The sequence below is a fragment of the Eptatretus burgeri genome, chromosome 9 (genome assembly GCF_056783735.1).
Source record: "Eptatretus burgeri isolate ZD-2024b chromosome 9, Ebu_testis_v1, whole genome shotgun sequence".
NCBI classification, from domain to species: domain Eukaryota; kingdom Metazoa; phylum Chordata; class Myxini; order Myxiniformes; family Myxinidae; genus Eptatretus; species Eptatretus burgeri.
Window position 1 is genome coordinate 26,215,697 of NC_140969.1, and position 22,155 is coordinate 26,237,851.

At 45.1% G+C, this 22,155-nt stretch overlaps 1 protein-coding gene across 1 annotated transcript; it reads right to left on the bottom strand.

The window, feature by feature from the left end:
* Positions 1-14,439: 14,439 nt before the first annotated feature.
* Positions 14,440-15,691, bottom strand: LOC147019754 (general transcription factor II-I repeat domain-containing protein 2A-like). The gene is made up of 2 exons (XM_085896701.1): positions 14,804-15,691; positions 14,440-14,672 (listed from the first exon to the last, which is right to left on the bottom strand). Exons 1-2 carry the CDS (start codon positions 15,681-15,683, stop codon positions 14,605-14,607), a joined length of 948 nt encoding a protein of 315 aa, XP_085752827.1. The 5' UTR covers positions 15,684-15,691; the 3' UTR covers positions 14,440-14,604.
* Positions 15,692-22,155: the final 6,464 nt, after the last annotated feature.

Here is a 22,155-nt window from a genome sequence, read left to right on the forward strand (position 1 = left end):
ACTGGTAAAACGGTCACTGGGGTATATGGAGGTTTGAACAGCGGCTGGTAAAACGGTCACGAGGGTATATGGAGGTTTGAACAGCGGCTGGTAAAACGGTCACTGGGGTATATGGAGGTTTGAAAAGTGACTGGTAAAACGGTCACTGGGGTATATGGAGGTTTGAACAGCGGCTGGTAAAACGGTCACGAGGGTATATGGAGGTTTGAACAGCGGCTGGTAAAATGGTCACGAGGTTATATGGAGGTTTGAACAGCGGCTGGTAAAACGGTCACGAGGGTATATGGAGGTTTGAACAGCGGCTGGTAAAATGGTCACTGGGCTATATGGAGGTTTGAACAGCGGCTGGTAAAACGGTCACGAGGGTATATGGAGGTTTGAACAGCGGCTGGTAAAACGGTCACGAGGTTATATGGAGGTTTGAACAGCGGCTGGTAAAACGGTCATGAGGGTATATGGTGGTTTGAACAGCGACTGGTAAAACGGCCACGAGGGTATATGGAGGTTTGAACAGCGGCTGGTAAAATGGTCACTGGGGTATATGGAGGTTTGAACAGCGGCTGGTAAAATGGTCACGAGGGTATATGGAGGTTTGAACAGCGGCTGGTAAAACGGTCACGAGGGTATATGGAGGTTTGAACAGCGGCTGGTAAAATGGTCACGAGGTTATATGGAGGTTTGAACAGCGGCTGGTAAAACGGTCACGAGGGTATATGGAGGTTTGAACAGCGGCTGGTAAAATGGTCACTGGGGTATATGGAGGTTTGAACAGCGGCTGGTAAAACGGTCACGAGGGTATATGGTGGTTTGAACAGCGGCTGGTAAAATGGTCATGAGGGTATATGGAGGTTTGAACAGTGGCTGGTAAAACGGTCATGAGGGTATATGGAGGTTTGAACAGCGGCTGGTAAAATGGTCACTGGGGTATATGGAGGTTTGAACAACGGCTGGTAAAACGGTCACGAGGGTATATGGAGGTTTGAACAGCGGCTGGTAAAACGGTCACGAGGGTATATGGAGGTTTGAACAGCGGCTGGTAAAATGGTCACGAGGTTATATGGAGGTTTGAACAGCGGCTGGTAAAATGGTCACGAGGTTATATGGAGGTTTGAACAGCGGCTGGTAAAATGGTCACTGGGGTATATGGAGGTTTGAACAACGGCTGGTAAAACGGTCACGAGGGTATATGGTGGTTTGAACAGCGGCTGGTAAAACGGTCACGAGGGTATATGGAGGTTTGAACAGCGGCTGGTAAAATGGTCACGAGGTTATATGGAGGTTTGAACAGCGGCTGGTAAAATGGTCACTGGGGTATATGGAGGTTTGAACAACGGCTGGTAAAACGGTCACGAGGGTATATGGAGGTTTGAACAGCGGCTGGTAAAACGGTCACGAGGGTATATGGAGGTTTGAACAGCGGCTGGTAAAATGGTCACGAGGTTATATGGAGGTTTGAACAGCGGCTGGTAAAATGGTCACGAGGTTATATGGAGGTTTGAACAGCGGCTGGTAAAACGGTCACTGGGGTATATGGAGGTTTGAAAAGTGACTGGTAAAACGGTCACTGGGGTATATGGAGGTTTGAACAGCGGCTGGTAAAACGGTCACGAGGGTATATGGAGGTTTGAACAGCGGCTGGTAAAACGGTCACTGGGGTATATGGAGGTTTGAAAAGTGACTGGTAAAACGGTCACTGGGGTATATGGAGGTTTGAACAGCGGCTGGTAAAACGGTCACGAGGGTATATGGAGGTTTGAACAGCGGCTGGTAAAATGGTCACGAGGTTATATGGAGGTTTGAACAGCGGCTGGTAAAACGGTCACGAGGGTATATGGAGGTTTGAACAGCGGCTGGTAAAATGGTCACTGGGGTATATGGAGGTTTGAACAGCGGCTGGTAAAACGGTCACGAGGGTATATGGAGGTTTGAACAGCGGCTGGTAAAACGGTCACGAGGTTATATGGAGGTTTGAACAGCGGCTGGTAAAACGGTCATGAGGGTATATGGTGGTTTGAACAGCGACTGGTAAAACGGCCACGAGGGTATATGGAGGTTTGAACAGCGGCTGGTAAAATGGTCACTGGGGTATATGGAGGTTTGAACAGCGGCTGGTAAAATGGTCACGAGGGTATATGGAGGTTTGAACAGCGGCTGGTAAAACGGTCACGAGGGTATATGGAGGTTTGAACAGCGGCTGGTAAAATGGTCACGAGGTTATATGGAGGTTTGAACAGCGGCTGGTAAAACGGTCACGAGGGTATATGGAGGTTTGAACAGCGGCTGGTAAAATGGTCACTGGGGTATATGGAGGTTTGAACAGCGGCTGGTAAAACGGTCACGAGGGTATATGGTGGTTTGAACAGCGGCTGGTAAAATGGTCATGAGGGTATATGGAGGTTTGAACAGCGGCTGGTAAAACGGTCATGAGGGTATATGGAGGTTTGAACAGCGGCTGGTAAAATGGTCACTGGGGTATATGGAGGTTTGAACAACGGCTGGTAAAACGGTCACGAGGGTATATGGAGGTTTGAACAGCGGCTGGTAAAACGGTCACGAGGGTATATGGAGGTTTGAACAGCGGCTGGTAAAATTGTCACGAGGTTATATGGAGGTTTGAACAGCGGCTGGTAAAATGGTCACGAGGTTATATGGAGGTTTGAACAGCGGCTGGTAAAATGGTCACTGGGGTATATGGAGGTTTGAACAACGGCTGGTAAAACGGTCACGAGGGTATATGGAGGTTTGAACAGCGGCTGGTAAAACGGTCACGAGGGTATATGGAGGTTTGAACAGCGGCTGGTAAAATGGTCACGAGGTTATATGGAGGTTTGAACAGCGGCTGGTAAAATGGTCACTGGGGTATATGGAGGTTTGAACAACGGCTGGTAAAACGGTCACGAGGGTATATGGAGGTTTGAACAGCGGCTGGTAAAACGGTCACGAGGGTATATGGAGGTTTGAACAGCGGCTGGTAAAATGGTCACGAGGTTATATGGAGGTTTGAACAGCGGCTGGTAAAATGGTCACGAGGTTATATGGAGGTTTGAACAGCGGCTGGTAAAATGGTCACTGGGGTATATGGAGGTTTGTACAGCAGTTGGTAAAACGGCTACGGGTGTATATGGAGGTTTGAATAGCAGCTGGTAAAACGGCTACGGGTGTATATGGAGGTTTGAATAGTGGCTGGTAAAACGGTCACGAGGGTATATGGAGGTTTGAACAGCGGCTGGTAAAACGGTCACGAGGGTATATGGAGGTTTGAACAGCGGCTGGTAAAATGGTCACGAGGGTATATGGTGGTTTGAACAGCGGCTGGTAAAATGTTCATGAGGTATGGTGGTTTGAACAGCGGCTGGTAAAACGGTCATGAGGGTATATGGTGGTTTGAACAGCGGCTGGTAAAACAGTCACGAGGGTATATGGAGGTTTGAACAGCGGCTGGTAAAACGGTCATGAGGGTATATGGTGGTTTGAACAGCGGCTGGTAAAACAGTCACGAGGGTATATGGAGGTTTGAACAGCGGCTGGTAAAATGGTCACTGGGGTATATGGAGGTTTGAACAACGGCTGGTAAAACGGTCACGAGGGTATATGGAGGTTTGAACAGCGGCTGGTAAAATGGTCTCGAGGTTATATGGAGGTTTGAACAGCGGCTGGTAAAATGGTCACTGGGGTATATGGAGGTTTGAATAGCGGCTGGTAAAACGGCTACGGGTGTATATGGAGGTTTGTACAGCAGTTGGTAAAACGGCTACGGGGGTATATGGAGGTTTGAATAGCGGCTGGTAAAACGGCTACGGGTGTATATGGAGGTTTGAATAGCAGCTGGTAAAACGGCTACGGGTGTATATGGAGGTTTGAATAGCAGCTGGTAAAACGGCTACAAGGGTATATGGAGGTTTGAATAGCGGCTGGTAAAACGGCTACGGGGGTATATGGAGGTTTGAACAGTGACTGGTAAAACGGTCACTGGGTTATATGGAGGTTTGAACAGCGGCTGGTAAAACGGTCACTGGGGTATATGGAGGTTTGAAAAGTGACTGGTAAAACGGTCACTGGGGTATATGGAGGTTTGAACAGCGGCTGGTAAAACGGTCACGAGGGTATATGGAGGTTTGAACAGCGGCTGGTAAAATGGTCACGAGGTTATATGGAGGTTTGAACAGCGGCTGGTAAAACGGTCACTGGGGTATATGGAGGTTTGAAAAGTGACTGGTAAAACGGTCACTGGGGTATATGGAGGTTTGAACAGCGGCTGGTAAAACGGTCACTGGGGTATATGGAGGTTTGAACAGCGGCTGATAAAACGGTCACTGGGGTATATGGAGGTTTGAAAAGTGACTGGTAAAACGGTCACTGGGGTATATGGAGGTTTGAACAGCGGCTGGTAAAACGGTCACTGGGGTATATGGAGGTTTGAACAGCGGCTGGTAAAATGGTCACTGGGGTATATGGAGGTTTGAAAAGTGACTGGTAAAACGGTCACTGGGGTATATGGAGGTTTGAACAGCGGCTGGTAAAACGGTCACTGGGGTATATGGAGGTTTGAACAGCGGCTGGTAAAACGGTCACTGTGGTATATGGAGGTTTGAAAAGTGACTGGTAAAACGGTCACTGGGGTATATGGAGGTTTGAACAGCGGCTGGTAAAACGGCTACGGGGGTATATGGAGGTTTGAACAGTGGCTGGTAAAACGGCCACTCAGGTATTTAGAGGTTTGAACAGCAGCTGGTAAAACGGCTACTTGTGTATGTGGACGTTTGAACAGTGCCTGGTAAAACGGCCACTCATGTATGTGGACGTTTGAACAGCGGCTGGTAAAACGGCTACGGGGGTATATGGAGGTCTGAACAGCGGATGGTAAAATGGCCGCTTGTGTATGTTGAGTTTTGAACAGTGGCTGGTAAAGCGATCGTGAGAGTATATGGAGGTTTGAACAGCGGATGGTAAAACGGCCACTCAGGTATATAGAGGTTTGAACAGCAGCTGGTAAAACGGCCACTAGTGTATGTGGACGTTTGAACAGTGCCTGGTAAAACGGCCACTTGTGTATGTTGAGTTTTGAACAGTGGCTGGTAAAGCGATCATGTGAGTATATGGAGGTTTGAACAGCGGATGGAAAAACGGACACTCAGGTGTATAGAGGTTTGAACAGCAGCTGGTAAAACGGCCACTCATGTATGTGGAGGTTTGAATTGCAGCTGTGAGAACGATCGCGAGGGCATATGGAGGTTTGAGCAGCAGCTGGTAAAACGGCCACTGGGGTTCCAAGAGTTAAGGAAATCACAGGACTGGGTTAAATAGGTAATTGCATGTTCTGTAAATGAAATTGAAAGCACGATTCACCTTATCTGTTGATGTAAAATACTTATCTCAACAGAACTGTTCACAGAAAGACGTAACGACTTATGCAGACAAATCAATCAGAATAATCCAAGCTGTTAGGGTTAGTTACAGTTTCTGAAAGATTGTTGAAGAATGTTCCAGAAATAACAACTGATCATGATGACAACCTCAGATATTTCCAAACAATTCCATCTTGTGTGAAAATTGAAAATAACGCAGTATGAACAGACATAGTGCTCATAAAATAGAATTGATGGCAATGCTTACTGGAGTGTCAATACCCAATGACTTAGAGCCAAACAGGCATGAGTCAGAGAACAATCAATAGTGCCTGGTACAGAAATAAAGGCTTATACGGCCCACAACTTAAGAAGCTAACTTCCTTATCCAAATGCTTCGAGGTCATAATGTACAATCCAAGTAAGTATTCTGTAAGTGGAAGCAGCCAAACATTTTACAGAGAAGGTCTCGAAAGGAGAAAGAAACAGATGAGATGAAATGTAGTCAAAGAACTTCGCATGAACACAGTGCCTGACTAGCCTGATAAGAGATGTTGATGAGGAAGGTGTGTTCATCGACCTTTATGGATGTGCTAAACAAGGTCAGTGACTACAGTGGGACTCATCATGCAGGTTGCAGATATCTTGGAAGAACCTGCTGTATGTATATGGAGCCCCGATCTTCTGTCCTTTCACTTATATGGCATCCATGACCAACTTCCATTTGCTACTAACTTGAGACCAAGGGACAAACCCACCCTTGGACATTGCCAATTATGTTCATGCTCTTAATGGCTGCAAATTGGACTGACAAAGTAGAAGGTGCAACCAACACTATGGGCAAACAGGGCTGTTGTAACTGGGCTAATATCGCACATGGAAGAAGCTATGAAAAGAGATTATATTTCAGACATACCAGTCTTGGTCGATACCATCCCCTCCCGAACAGTTGAGGGTGTTGTTTGTAAGTATCCAGTAATTCCTCTCTCAAGAAATAAGGACAGTCATATTTTGGATAGAGCCAATGACTCGACTTTTTTGTTAATATTATCTTAAATCTTTCTACAGTGGTTTTTGTAAATCTTTGTTCTCAAATTTTCTTTCACTGTAAAGCACTGAGGTTATATTTTAAATGAAAAATGCTCCATAAGAAACGGACTTGATTTATTGATTGATTGGACTGTCTTGGCTAATGACCAACATACCAATTAGCATTCCCTCCACAAGTAATTGAAACCGCTGAGGACAGATATAATTACCTATTCTGAAAAGATGAAGAATCGTATCCTTAGAGAACTGATTGTCCCAAAGGAAGAAAATCTGACCAATGCTCATGCCAGAAATAAATGCAAACGTCGATATTTGATTGCTGAGTATGTTGGTGTTTGGAGAAATGAACTAATCTTCAGTGTATAAGGAAGTATAAAAGCAGTTAAGTACTTGGAACTCCATGAAGAAAATCTAAGTGATACCAATAACTGTGAGAAATTTGAGTGATTAAGTAAATATAAGGCAGATTTGAGAGAGAGATACCAAGAAATATCACAAAAATTCAGTAAAAGCAAGCAATAAGTGAAAAAAAGGAAGCTGTCTGGGGTTCAGTGAACATCCTTGAGAGAGCCGTTGGAGTGAAGAGCTAAGATGTGAAACACCTGAAAATTATCCCATGCTTAAGCTTGAAAACATCCCAAATCCGTCCAGGGAACGAAAACCCAATGTTTCTTTTATTAAACCAAGGTGGATGGAGAGACCCGGAGAGGACCTCATTCAGCCTTGATGCCCACCTAAATAGGTTACAACCAACAAAAAAACAATATCAGATAGCTGTGCCAAAAAAACGAAGAAGTTATTTAGTATTTTTGTTGTCCCATTAGGCAAGGATTGTCACAAGCATGGGCTTCGATCGCTATTGAAATGTGGGGGGGGGGGTCGGGAGGGGGGAGAAAGGGGGAGGAAATTGCAAGTGCAAATTGTGGAGACAATAGTGATAACCGGGCAAGTCTTATCCTTGCAAGTTTTTGATTCTAGACTCTCTTTGGTGTGGTGCTTTTAATCCGGCCACCTTTGCCACGTTTTTTAAAAATCATTAAACGCCAGGTAAAATAAATTATTAGTTTCTCGTCCACGCCCACTTCCTTTATGACAGCCACCCCCCTATTTTTTGATACATATTTTTTTGCCCTGGAGAGAAAATAAGAAACAAACTGATTCATTCATCCCCACACGCTTCCTTTTTGGAGGCCATACATCAGTGGGTTGTCTCTTTTTTCCTCTCCTTTATCAAATTTACTAAAATTTTGGCGCATTTTTTCATTCTTTTATTTTTTTTTTGTCACGAGAATCTGGAATCAAGACCAATAATTATTTTGAGGTCCCTCTAGGCCAAGCACTCACATAAATGAAATCAATCTCATCTGCAGGTATGCTTGTTCACACCGCACCCTGCGCTCAGTGAATGCGATTTTTGAGACAGGTACATGTTTGTATGTACGTAACGTGTTCAGTTAAGTTCACGAGCTAGCTCTCGAGACAGCGCATGCGTTATCGATCTCAATAACGAACTTTCTCGGTCACTTTAATTGAGCTATTGATGAAGTACAGACTACAGTAGATCAGGTCAGGTATGGGAGCATGCACCCAAGCAGCACGTTGCTGCGCCCGCTTTCTGCCAGTAGCCAGGGGCCTCCATCTGGCCATCCCCCAGGCAGATGCCTCGCCCATCCCCATCTCCCTGAGATGCTGATCAAGCTGCTGCAATGACAAGACACGTGGTTGTCCCATTGGCCCCCTCCACTCATGAGGCTCCCTCGCTGAGAGAATCTGGTGAGCAGGATCAGCGTCAGGAAAACGAGCCACATGTCCATACAGCCGCAGCTGATGCTCACAGACTATTCAGGTAACAAATCTCATTTGAGTCCCTCTCAGCAACCACTCGTTGGACAAAAAGTCCAACCAGCGATAGCCAAGGATTTTCCAAAGAGACCTGGTACCAAAGGAATTAAGTCGCCATCTCAGATCTCTGGTCAGAGTCCAAGTTTCACATCTGTAGAGCAAGACTGGAAGCACCAAGGACCTGAAGACTCAGACTTTCGTCCTCGCACACAGGTATGAGCAGCGCCACACCCCATGATCCAGTGAATCCATGACTCCCCAGGCCTGACCCAGATGTCTATTGACCTCTGGTTCACAGCCAACAGAGACATGAATATCACTGCCAAGGTAAGTGAATCTCTCTGTGACCTCAACATCCTCACCACAAACAGGTGCAGACAATATAACAGCATCCAAGACGTCATTGACAGCCTGGATCTTAGTTTTAACCCAGGAAACCCGTAATCCAAGTGGCTCCGACTCCTCATTCAGCACCTCGGGGGCCCCCAAAAGGATATCTAGAGTCTCTGCAAAGATGACTGTTTCATCAAAAATTGGGGGGCCCGAAGGCTTTGCCCCAATCCCATCATCCGGTGAGCTGCCCTGCGACAGGCAGCTGCACAGGAGGTACTCCCACGGAGTGGGGTTTCAATTTTCTTTGCGTTTTTCGTATGTTTTGCAAAGTGTAGGGTTTTACAGTGGCCAGAGTGCAAATTCTGCCACTAACCTCCAAAAAAAACTAACCCAACTGCAGGAGGACGTCCACAGACACAGTTGGGCACGATATATGGATGGCCGTTGGCTCACCTCCTCACCTCCTCCTGTGAGTGTGTGAGTGCAAGGTTTGGTTTTTAATCCTGATGTGTGTCCATATCCATACATCCTCCTCACCAGGAAACCTGGTGGGGGAGATGGTGTCGTCACCGACAACCCAACCATGAAACAGGTTTGTACAGATTTACATGGTACCTGTAGCAAGTCACACATCTCACCTGTCCCGACCTGACAATAAATACAGTAGACCTAGGTCTTAAAAGTTCTTCATTTGTGTATGCATCCGGAAGGTAGGCAGAAAGTTTTGAAGCCATGGTATGCTTGTGGAGTGTTCGATGTAACTCTTTTTTTTTTTTTTTTTTTTTTCAACGACGTTGCAAATGGGGAGTTCGACGACAACTCCCACACAGCTCAGGTCAGTAGTGCAGGTCCATATATACCTTGCTCCAGTTCAGTACGTACAAGCGCACAGTACAGCAGACAGTACCTTTGCTGCAGTCAATGTTGACATCATAGGGTGTATGACCAATGTTATTTTTAATGGTATATGGGATGTGTGTTGGTGGTAGTGCAAGTCGTTGGTCTGGTAGACTTCAAAATGTAGTGGCCATCTTGGAAAAAATACCAAAAATCTGGAAAGTGTCAAATAGTAAAGCACCCCTTCCTCCTCTGTTTTGAAAAACCTGGACAAGAAACGAATAATTTATTTTACTTGGCCTAACTCATAAAAGGGGGTGCTTTTAATTTCATGCAAACATGCAAACTCTCCCCCCCCCCCATCCCCAAAATGCACAGCGGTAGGTCCATAGATAAGCTTGGCAGGGGGCTCCTCCTTCTCATTTCCCATTGCTTCATCTTTCTTTCCCTCTTCCTCATACTCTGCAGCCGCTGTGAACACAACAAATTTGGCTGTAGAAGTTGTTGCACGAGGATCAAGTAAAACTGAAAACAATGGCCCAGCCAATATTTGCCTGGACTTATCACTTATCAAGTTAGTCTGAATGGATAAACACTAGGGGCCTTTTCACGGAGAATTCGGATTAGCTCACTGTCTGGAGTGATGCTGCCTGCAGTCTGAATGTGGACCGTGGTCCGCATTTTGAGGACCTTGGCACTAATTACGCATTCATCTCTGATGCAACAATGACTGAATAAACTTTTCTTCCCTTTAAATTACGCTATGGGTGAGCAGAGATGCTCCTTTGGAAGAGAACTTGAAGCAACACAGCACTGCAGTAGAAATGTCTGTCCGTGTTAGAACTCGCGCACCCGTGATACATTTTATGTACATGTGCACCATACAGTACATGGTTACTCCAACGAATGAAATACAGCACAACATGCACAAGCCCATACTGGTCTCTGTTATTAAATACTGCCCACCAGCAGTATGGGTTTATATAGGGATAACAACTTATTTGGGGAAAGTTAATATCTATTTATATAAAATTAATTAGTTGATGCATTTAGGGGACATTCTGCATCCGGGCCTGTGTGGATTGTACAGAGAAAAGCATTTTATGTTATATTCCAATAAGAAAGTGTGTTTGGGCGACGGGGGTGGGGTTGGACAATTGATATGTTATCCCTCCTAGTCAAAAAAGGAGGGGGCACACGACCCCCCCCCTCCAACGCCCATGGTCACAAGTATGTGGCTATGCAAAAACGTGGTGTCAAATCAACCACAAAAAATAGACTCGTAATGGCTGGATCGTCCGCCCTGAGTCTGGGTAGTTGGCGGTTGAAACACCGGTTGAGTCATTCCAAAGAATTAAAAAAAATGATGTCTGCTGCTTCCTTGCTTGATGCTCAGAATTTAAAAGGATAAGAACACTACACAGACAATCCCAAATTGCAATTGGCATCCATGGAGAGGAGGAAATTCCTCCATAAATGCGGCGCCATTGTTGTGATGTCGATGGTACCCAGAGTACCCCGAAAAGTGAGAGCATTTTCCCCCAAGCTCAATATTTGTTTCATCCAACAGGTGCGAGTGTGTGAGTGTGTCAGTCAGCAGCTCTACTATGAGCCTCAGATCATGTTTAAAAAAAATGTTGAAGACCTTTTGAAAGTGTGTGTATAATTACAATTACATAACCAATAGAACATAACCCGAGGACGTTTTGACGCGAGTAAGTGTCGAGCTATTTCAAGGAAGTTATTTGAATGGAACCACATTTCTGGAGTGTTGCATTTCCCACACCAGCTACAGCTGCAGTCCATGACTCACCAGCCAAATGGATTCTCTGCAGCTGGAATAACACAAAAAAGAAAATTACTCCAACTTGCACCTAAATTTATAAATTCCGCAAAATAAACAGGCAGCAATGGCACTTTGAAATGTGCACCAAGAGGTTTATCAACAATGGCGTTGGTTTGATGAAGGACTGCATTAACATGGACAAAATGTGTGCACAAGAGAAAGATCAAATCAACTCTATCACTGTTGAGTTTTTAAGATACTTTTTTTGGAATAAAACAATGCACCAAAAGATGGCAGTGAACTTCCCAATAACAACTTGCATAACTGAACCACGCCTGAACCATGAACCATAACTGTAAAAGCACGTTTACAAAAGTGGAACGCACTATGCCAAAGTTCACTGCAGTGGCAAATTCAAAAAAGTTGATTATCTCTCGAGTTTGCAAGCAAAAATGATGCAGGAAATAAAACTGAACTTTGATTGGCATATTGCATTTAAACCGAGCAGGTCCAGGAAAGAACAAGAACTTATTTCTCCAGATGTGGAAACATGTGCGGTCAAGCTTGTTCTAGATTTTGATGGAGTATGGAACAAGTTTCCTTTTCAAAATACATTTTCAGCAAAACACAATAAGAGTTTCGTGTTGAATGCCTGAAGTGCTTGTGATTTTACTGTTTGTTGACACAAGAATTGATTCCTCCAAAAGGCTTCAGATGTTTCGACGAATGGTGCCAAGAAGTCCCGTAGATTGCAGAATAGTTAGTTCATTCTTCGAGCCCGGAAGGATTTTTACGATCTCACTCGTGTCGAAGAACGTGGATGCGTGGAACGACACCTTTAGGAAAATATAAGAGTCCACGAGTCTGAGTTTATAATAATCCGATCAGTGCTTTCACCCGATTAAAGCGTAAACCTAAACTTAGAATGATGTCACGAATGATGAGTCCGAAACCCTTTCCAATGCAAGGATGCTGCCGAAGTTGTCCCATGGCAAAGGATTGTTTGCCATAGGCTTCCAAGCAGTTGTATCAGTCAGGGTAGGAAGTTGGAGTTTGGCCAGGGTGATGGCATCCACCGGTCTATTCTTTGCAAAAGACAATGGGATATATAGTGCCCACCAAATGAAAAACGATTACGCTTGCGAATCAAATCCAGACGAAACACTTCAAAGGTAAGTATATGACCTCCGAGTCATCCTGTGAGTCCTGCATTGAGAATGCATCACTCAAAATCAATGTTTACTTTTTTGTATGCAACAAGATGCAAATCAGCAATTATTGAATCACAGCAATTCTCATACCCCTTCCCTTTATGCTCATTATGCAAGGCTCTTCTGACATTACTCTTATTCACGTTATCTTATGAGAACAAGTTACGGTTCTGCACGCAAATCAGTGCGCAGAGCAGCCACAAGCCGGTGTATCCATCGACGATGGTCATTATGTGTGACGTCACAATGACCTTCGGTTAAATTCTGTCACACTCTCCTGTTTTAGCATGGGAATCACCGATATTGTGCTCAAATGTAACATTACCAATGACCGTACACATTATTTACTACTTATTAGCGAAATTACTTGCTGAAAAGAATCATCATGACCTAATTATGCCTGGTGTTGGCTTAATGGTTCAGGTGCTGGGCTTTGGATCTGAGGGTCCTGAGTTCAAATCCCGCTCAGCTGTTGAATTAACACCAGGTGGGGTTAACTCGGCCTGTTATCCTTCCGAGGTTGGCAAAATGAGTGCCAGCATGCTGGTATACTGTGTCGGAGTGGCGACCCGTCCAGGATTGTGCCCAATCGCCAAGGAGACTGCTTTGGCAGCACCAATGCTCTGTACAGAGTATGGTCCTGATGGATGGATGGATTACATAATTATTCCTTGATGAAAGAAAAGATGATTAGCCTTTACAGAATTTTTTTTTTTTAAACAAGGTTTTCAGGATTATTATCGGTACACTCACACGAAAGTGCTCTCATTGGCCAACCTGCACAGGTATTGCCCCACTATAAACTTGAGGCAGGCAATTTAGAACAATATATTACAATTAATTACAACCATCATATTTATATAGCATTAATCCAGATTTCAAATTTTTCTTTTAAAACTTTAATTTGATTTTTTTAAAAGGTCTCTGTGTTTTTTAACCACGATAAATCGTGTCCTGTTCATAATATTCTAAGTACAGTATTAAATTGAGCAAAGAAAGCCACAGACTCACACTGGCGTTGCTCTCTTTTGTGTCCCATGGTATTTTCTTATCTGCAATATATGTTTTGTCAGCCCTCGCTGGTTACTTATTGATACACACAGTTTTCCATTTGCACCAGACTTTGTGAATAAAGAAAACTCAACAACACAAAAATAACCCTCCCCCAAAAAAAGGAAAAGGAAAAAAAAAGACGACGACAAAAGCATCGTGTGGGTGTCCACGTGTGGATCATGGAGGATGCACCAAATGGAGGGTTCACCGCGGAGGGTGAGCTGAGGATCAGGCCCCAGATAGTAGCTTAACATGCCTGGTGTTGGCTTAATGGTTAGGGTGGTGGGCTTGGGATCCGAGGATCCTGATTTCAAATCTTCCTCACCTGTTGAATTAATACCAGGTGGGATTGACTCTGCCTGTCATCCTTCCGAGGTCGGCAAAATGAGTGCCAGCATGCTGGTATCCTGTGTCGGAGTGGCGACCCGTCCAGGACTGTGCCCAATAGCCAACCAGACTGCTTGAGCAGCACCAACACTCTGCACACAGCATGGTCCCAATGTATGGATGGATAGTAGCTTCACAGAAAACCCTCACGTGCATTACCATACGACAAATTCCAAAACCGCATCACACCACAATCGCAAGAGCAATTTAAATGCGTCAATAAATACCGAGTGCACAAACCTTGTGGGGTAATGAATCCCAATTGCCCATGTATGGTGGGAAGCATCTGTTCAAATAAGTTCCTGAAAGATTTATCTGCTCTAACTCGACCTGAAGACTATCCTTATTCCAGTTACCGGCCTCGAAGTCTAACTAACACCAGCCATACAGCTACAGCAAACATACCTGTTAACTGTACAAGCTTGTACAACATACCTGACCGTCACCCATATCAATTACACGACTCACCTGCATACCCCGAGAGCAGGGTTCTCCAACCTTTTTGGGCGGAGGGCTACAAAACCAAAGTGGTGAGGGGCGGAGGGCCTCACCTCAAAAAAGGACGCTAAATTCCGAAAAACGTGAAAAAAAAAACAGTTAAATACAGTTTTTATTGAAAACGCACATGTAAACCTAAACACAATTGAGAAAAATAGAGTTACATGAAAGGGCCTACGAGCACATTCAATGAGATGGCTGGTGCTGCTTACCAGCAGAGAGTGTTACAACTTCCGGTTTGATGGAGGACACAGAGAGAACGTCACTGAGATGGGCATCCGTCAGCTGGGCACGCGTCTGGTTTTTGAGCAGCTTCATGCGACTGAAGAGCTGCTCGCAACAGTAGGTAGAGCCAAATATTGATGCTGTGTTAAGGGCGAGCCACACGAGGTTGGGATAATTGCCGGAAGGGAGGATGTGGAGGCTCCAAAAATCCAGCAGGGGAGAGGCAAGATATTTACCCCTCAAATCGTCACAGCACTGCAGGTCGATGAGCTCCATCTGCACATCAGGAGGGGCAGCGTCGCAGTCAACATCAAATGGCGAAGAAAACAACTGGAACTGCTGGCTGTGCGATCGGAGATCCTTGAAATGGGCAGCGAACTCGACCCTGAGGCAACCGATTGTGCTGGTGGCGAAGTCAGGTGCGTCACACAACTCACAGGACTTCAGGCGAAGGAAGTGTGTGAAGTCCCCCTTGCCCAGCTGAGACTCCCAAAGGCGCAATTTGAGCTCGAAGGTGTTGAGGCGGGCAAACATTTCGGTGACGAGGAGACCTCTTCCTTGAAGCTGCAGGTTCAGCTCATTCAGATGGTGAAAAAGATCAGTCAAGAAGGCCAGTCGTGAAAACCAATCAGGGTCAGAAAACTCTACGTACGGGTTGTTCTTGGAGTCGAGGAAGGAGGCGATCTCCTCCCTAAGGTCAAAGACTCTGGCAAGCATGGTCCCACGGCTGAGCCAACGGACCTCGCAATGGTAGAGAAGATCCCCGTATTGTGCCTTGGCAGCCTCGAGAAAATCTCTGAACTGGCGGTGGTTGAGACCCCTGGATATGATGAAGTTGACCACCTTCACGACAACTCCCATGACTTCCTTCATCGATGCAGACTTAGCACACAGGGCCTCCTGGTGAACAATGCAGTGAAGGCACTTGATCTGTTGTGTGTGACCCAATGCTGCACACTGCTTCTTCAGAAGGGTTGCGAAACCCTTTTTGGAGCCAACCATGGCAGGAGCGCCGTCTGTCGTGATGGCTGAGAGGCAGGAGAGATCGAGTCCAAAACGATCAAAGCAGGGCAGTCGGGCTTCAAGGACGTCAGCACCTGTGGTTGTACCTTTCATGGGGATAATTTCCAGGAATTCTAAAAAAATTGAAATTAAAAAAACGTTTAAATAAAATGTTTAATGAAATAGTATTAAAAATGTAATTTAAAAAATATAATTAATATGCGGAAATTTAAACAAAAATTAGAGCTGAACATATTTTTCTTGCCAACGAATATGATAAATGAATAATCGTGTTAAAAAACACGTGTGTCTAATATGAATCAAAATCATAATAAAAATTACAGGACGCTTTGATCATTGACCCTGACAAATTGGCAGTATCGCGGGCCGCATTGCAATGTAAACTTAATATGGCACCGCGGAGCGCATAAATCTGTCTAAGGGGCCGCATGTGGCCCGCGGGCCGCAGGTTGGAGACCCCTGCCCTAGAGTAAAGCATGGTGAGTCATGCCAATGGGGAGAGGTATATTTAGTTATTCTAATTACCACTGGGGAGCTCATTCAATAACTGCAGCACCTGTTGCGGTCATTCTTTTCATTTTAAGCATGCCAATTAAAACCCAGGGCTCTCTTCCTAATGTGAGAGCCCAATAAATTGTGGGGGACGATCTGTGGAAGGCTATGCATGCCTCCTTTTCTAATCATTTCAATTTAACTCCACAAAACTTTCCACACGTTTCAATTTAACACACGGAGTCGGCCACTACTCATATCCAGGTCAATGCGGTTTGAACCGCGTTCACAAACCAGACCAGCAAGCCAGATCATCGCGTGCTGGCTGGTCTGGAGCATCAGGTAGAGGCTGATGGATCTTATGCCTGGGCGGTTAAGTTCTCAGGCCCTCACTGGCCCTCAGGGATGCCATCACCAAGGCGTGGACCCACAACACCTCTCTGGAGTATTCTTCTCATCGTCCCTTTAGAGGTGCCTGTGAGGGACCACCTTGGCCCCCCGGAGGTGTCACCCCACCATCCCGGGACTGGTGACCCCACCGGCCCAAGACTATTGCTCAGGAAATGCCCTGATGGACCAGCTGCTCATGACTCTTTACCCATCTCACATGGACAAAAACCATCAAAAAACAATTGGGGCTCAAGCTGACACTTTTTCACAATAGTCTGTCTTTCTAGTGGCTCTATCATCCCTTTTTAACCACTGACCTGTGGCGTGTGCTGGCACGGCGGCTGGACAACTCTGGATGTCGAATCGACCCCATAGGGTATGCCTCGAACAGCCCTGGTCCTGGCAGGGCCCGTTCCGATGTCAGCTCATACACCTTGATGGGCACAGCCTCGCTCACCGGCATCGGTCCGACCTCACTCACAAACTGTGCAGACTCACTCACTACCCCACACGTCACAGATTCAAAGACCTGGCTCAAGGCCCTGTCACACCTTGACGATTTAGCCAACGTATGCCTGACGTATGCAAAATTGGAATAAAACGCCGGCACATGTCGAATACGTTATGGGTAAGTTTGTATACGTTAAGAGCACGCTGAAAAACACTGCCATACGTCGTAGTACGCTGGCTTTCATCGTTGTACTTTGCGGTTGTCCTCAAATTTTCCATGCTTGATATTTTACGACGTATGCCAGCGTATGATTCACACGTTCCGCTACGCTGGCCATAATTTGTAGACACGTTATGCGATCGTTGACACACGTCACTTGTAAGTGACTCATAAGTCGAAACACGTCGAGGTAATGATTGGCGTACCCGAAACTTATTTATAACTCATGAGTAACGTGTTGTAGGCACGTTACACAATTGTTGCACACACGTCGAGGCACGTTATGCGATCGTTGACACACGTCGAGGCACGTTACTTGTAAGTTACTCATAAGTCGAAACACGTCGAGGTAATGTTTAGCGTACCCGAAACTTATTTCTAACCTATGAGTAACGTGCTTTGAACCTATGTGTCACGTATCTCCAACGCATATTGACGTATGTAGACGTATTTGATTGACGTCTTCCGGACGACCACAGAACTTGATGAACATGTTTCTAATTTACAGCTACCGTATAATGGCATATTGGCAGTGTTTAAAAAAAAACAAAAAAACAGCAATAACTTCCGATATTTCATCACGTGCCGTTACGTCACGTCTGATTGCCTCTTCAGTTTGCTCATGTCTTATTCTAAGTTCCTCCTGTGTGAATGTTTTCTTTTTGAGGATATTGTCACGTCGACGTCGAAACTTAAAAGCAAATGTCCGAATAGATTTTAAAATTCGTGATAGACTAAAAAAGAACAAAAAACAACAACAACAACAACAACAACAACAACAACAACAACAACAACTTCAGATATTTCGTCACGTGCCTTCACGGAGCCAAGGAGAAAAAAAGAAAATGTGCCTTGATGGAGAAAATCCGTTTCGGGTATGCTAAACATTACCTCGACGTGTTTCGACTTATGAGTAACTTACAAGGAACTTGTGTCGACGTGTGTCAACGATCGCAAATCGTGCCTACAACTTATTCCCAGCGTCGCGGAACGTGTGAGCCATACGGCGAATACGTCGTAAAATTTTCAGCATGCTTGAAATTTCATGACGTACTAAACATACCACGAAATATGACAGCGTACTTCATCGTTTTTCAGCGTGCTCTTAACGTATACACAACTTACCCATACCGTATTCGACGTGTGTCAGGGTTTTAGACACATTTTTCATAGGTCGGCATACGCTGGCTAAATCGTCAAGGTGTGACTGCGATGTTGACACTTCCAATTCTCAGGCGGTTATGGTTTAAATCGGCGTGCGGCAGGTTTTTAACAGGCTACACCACAAGTTCGTCGGCGATATGTGCAGCGCGCTATGCCAAAGATAAACTATCATTGGGCATAGGTTGTGAACGCCAACAACGGGCTAAGCATTCGTTGGTATAAGTTATCTATAAGCCAACGAAACGTTCTGTGCCCGTTACTAATATGTTATGCATACGACCAACACGTTATGAATACGACCAAAACTTTAAAAAAAAACATCAAAATTTCAGCGTACGCCAACGTTTTACATACATTTTTATACGTTGCCATTGCTGGCTAAATCGTCAAGGTGTGACAGCGCCTTCACCAGTATATGTGTGTGTGTTGGTATCTCCATATTTGGGTTTCAGAAGGTGGAACTGGAAGTACCCACCTCTGTTTTTGGTAAGGGGGGTCACGATTCATGGGCTAAGCTGTGAAGTTTTACTGTTGCAAAGTTTTGTTCCGAGGGCTCTTGAGGATGGACACTGAGCCCTGGACAGTTTCCAACTGCATTTAGTTTGTGGTAATGTTCCCAGGGATGGTTTGTAAGATCTGTGTAAGGTTCTTCTTTATCATTCCTCCTCTTGTTCCAATTATCACTGGGACAATTTTGGTGCTTTTCAGCTTCCAAGATCTTTTCACTACATTATTGAGATCTTGGTACTTGGTCATTTTCTTGATTTTTGCACAGTTTAGGCCAAAATCTCTGGGTACCGACATCTCAATTAGCAATGCCTTCTTTTCCTTTTTGTAACTAAGTACTATATGTCTGGTCACAGTGTTGAGTTTTCTATCTTCACACTCAATGGGATCATCAGGTCGTACATAGGCATTATGTCCTCGTTTTCAATTATTGCTTTTGGTTCATGTTCCCATGAGTTTTCTGGGACAGGGATATTGAAATTTTTGCAGATGTGCCAGTGGATTACTCGACACTAGAAGCAACCACTCCTCGGGGGAGTGGTTTGGGGGTGTGGGAGGGGCGTTGTTATTTCCTTAATTCAAACGTGTAATTCAAAACACCCCAATGCACGAGAAAATGTGGGGCCAGGAATACTGCACTGTAAAGGGTAATACCCTTAACCATCTGGAGCAGTGCAAAATGACATATATATTGTTGCGGCCACAGGTACCGAGACACCAGTTTGTCAATCAGGGGGATTACTCCCCGGTTGTCCTCGGTAGAGCCGGACCTGGGGCCACTGCTCACAATTAACGTTATGGTTCGGTGGGTTGTTTTAAAACCACGAATGCCACCGAGTCAACCACGAGTTCCAGTGTCCACTGTCTAATTATTCCGTTTAACTAGGGGTCACGTGGTTACCTGAGCGGGGAACGTGCCCTCGGCAAAGCACCAATGTTATCTCGATTAGATTCTAATTAGGGCGGCCGAGCGTTTTAACCGGTGGTGCGTGCCGACGATTTTTGGTCAAATCTGTGGTAATTACCTCCCAGTCTATCTCGGTTCGGACAATGCTAGACCAATGGAAGGAAAGGACAAACATGGACAGGTTGGAAATCGACAAATGATTTATTAATAATAAAATTAATTAAAAAAAACTTTATATTTTCTGGCGTAAATAAATGGATTAATTTCAAAGCAAAATCAATCAAAATGCCAGGAAAGAGATAAAGAGCAGATGCTTATCAGGGGGTTGACTTACTTACAGTTAAACACAGTCATGGGTACCCAACAGATCATTCGGGGGGGGGAGGAAGAATTGTCTCGCTCACCAGAAAGTCGTCCGTGAAGTGAAAACATCCTGAAATGTGTGTGTGTGCGTGTCACGTCTGTCGCCAGCACCCAGCCTTGCTGTGCACCCTCTCATGAACAGCCTTGAATGCCAATCGACATCTGGGAGGGCACCGAGATCATCTGTCGCGGGTTTAGACCCTGGTGCTGCGACACGGGCAGTTCCTCACACTTCACGAAACTGGTGACGTCCAGTGACCCACATGGTCCGTCGGTGACTGCACGCTCGCTTGTCCAAGCACTGGGAAGGACGAATTGTCTCGTTGTTGGCATTGGTCAGACACCTACACGTGCACCACACACTCGCTTTCTTCTCCTCTTTTGCGCGCTTACACCTGCTTCTTGCTCGCTTCTCACGCTTACTTCTCATTCTCTTCTCCCTCCCTGGCTTTCTTTTGCCCCGCTTTCTTTTGCCCCGCTTTCTTTCGCCTCCGCTTTCCTCTTGCCTCAGAACGGACCTCCATTTGTTTTATATCTGTGGGCCGTCTCTGCGGGTGCAGTCCGCCCCAAGCTCTCCCCGCCCCACTTGGGCACGGTTACCATGATGACCCGTGCGCTCTCAAAAAAGGCAGGCATTGGAGCTCGCGAAAGAACGTTGCTGAGGAAATATAAGGGCGGGCTTCAGAGCTCGCGAAAGAAATGTGTGTAAATGTGTCTGTCGTAAAGGAGAAAGCTTCCCATAAGAGAGGGGATCTATCCTTTACCCTTGTCAACGCATCACATTTAAGATCCCATTCGACATGGGGATGAGGCTAATCTGAACATGCGTTGAAGGTAATAACTGTCTGAGGACCTGGATGTGTGGATGCATTCATCAGACCAGATTCTAAAATCCGTAACAATATATATATATATATATATATATATATATATATATATATATATATATATATATATATATATATATATATATACATATATATATATACATATATATATATATATATACATATATATATATATATATAGAATTTCCACTCCACCCCCCCCCAAACCCTTCCCTGCCCCCTCCTCCAAAACCACCAGCAAAGATAATTTTAAAAAACCTCTATTAGGAGTCCAAAAATTCCAAGTATTGGTCTGAGGACAGGAAGTGCAGGACAACAACAGTCTCGTCTTCATGCATGTGACATGTGTAATGAAGCACAAAACCGAGATACAGGGGTACCTGTGCTTTGAGTTCAGGAGGCAGCCTCCAACCATATTTGACAAACGGATAATGGACAAGAACAGCTAAAGTGTCTTCGAGAAGATCTTGAAATCAAAGGTGAATGCTCTTTTGGAATATCCAGAACGCCCAATTAATCCGTGATGGAGGTCACCTTTTGCAGAGCGTGCATTGGCTCAATGACACCACATATGACCAGATGAGCGACACGTAAGTGGCCATGTCCTCAACAATTATGTCCTTGAAGCCATGATCGTTTTTGATGGATATGGTTGCACAATATCCACCAAAGCAGCAGAGCAGCAGTGCCGAGCAACCCAGAATGCCTCTACAGACATCATCTTGGAGCTTAGTATGATGCCAACCACCTCTGAAAAAGCTTTCTGGGCAAATAGAAAGAATAAAGTAAGGCTCCTCACTAAACTTGTCACCAATTTTGAAGGCAATTGTGTGGTGAGCAAGCGGAGCACGACAGATGCTGATTATCTTAGTTCTCAAACTGCAATGACAACTGCAGCAGATGATCAAACCAGACCTGCTGTGGTCGTAGTCACTGACACTGATTTGTTGGTCATGCTTACTGCGCAGGTCACAGCTGGTATGAATGTGCATATGCTCTTCGGATTTGACCCAATATCTGTCAACAGCATTCAGGAAATCCAACAATCCATCATTTCCACAGTAAAGGCCCATCTCATGTTCATACATGCCATTACCGGTTGCGACATGATTTCAGCCTGATACAACATGGGGGAAAAAGAAGGCATGGGCCATTTTTGATAGTGGAGAGGAAGACTGGTGGGGTTAGGAGGTGCTTAATTCTTTTTCTCAGCCAGGCTCGACT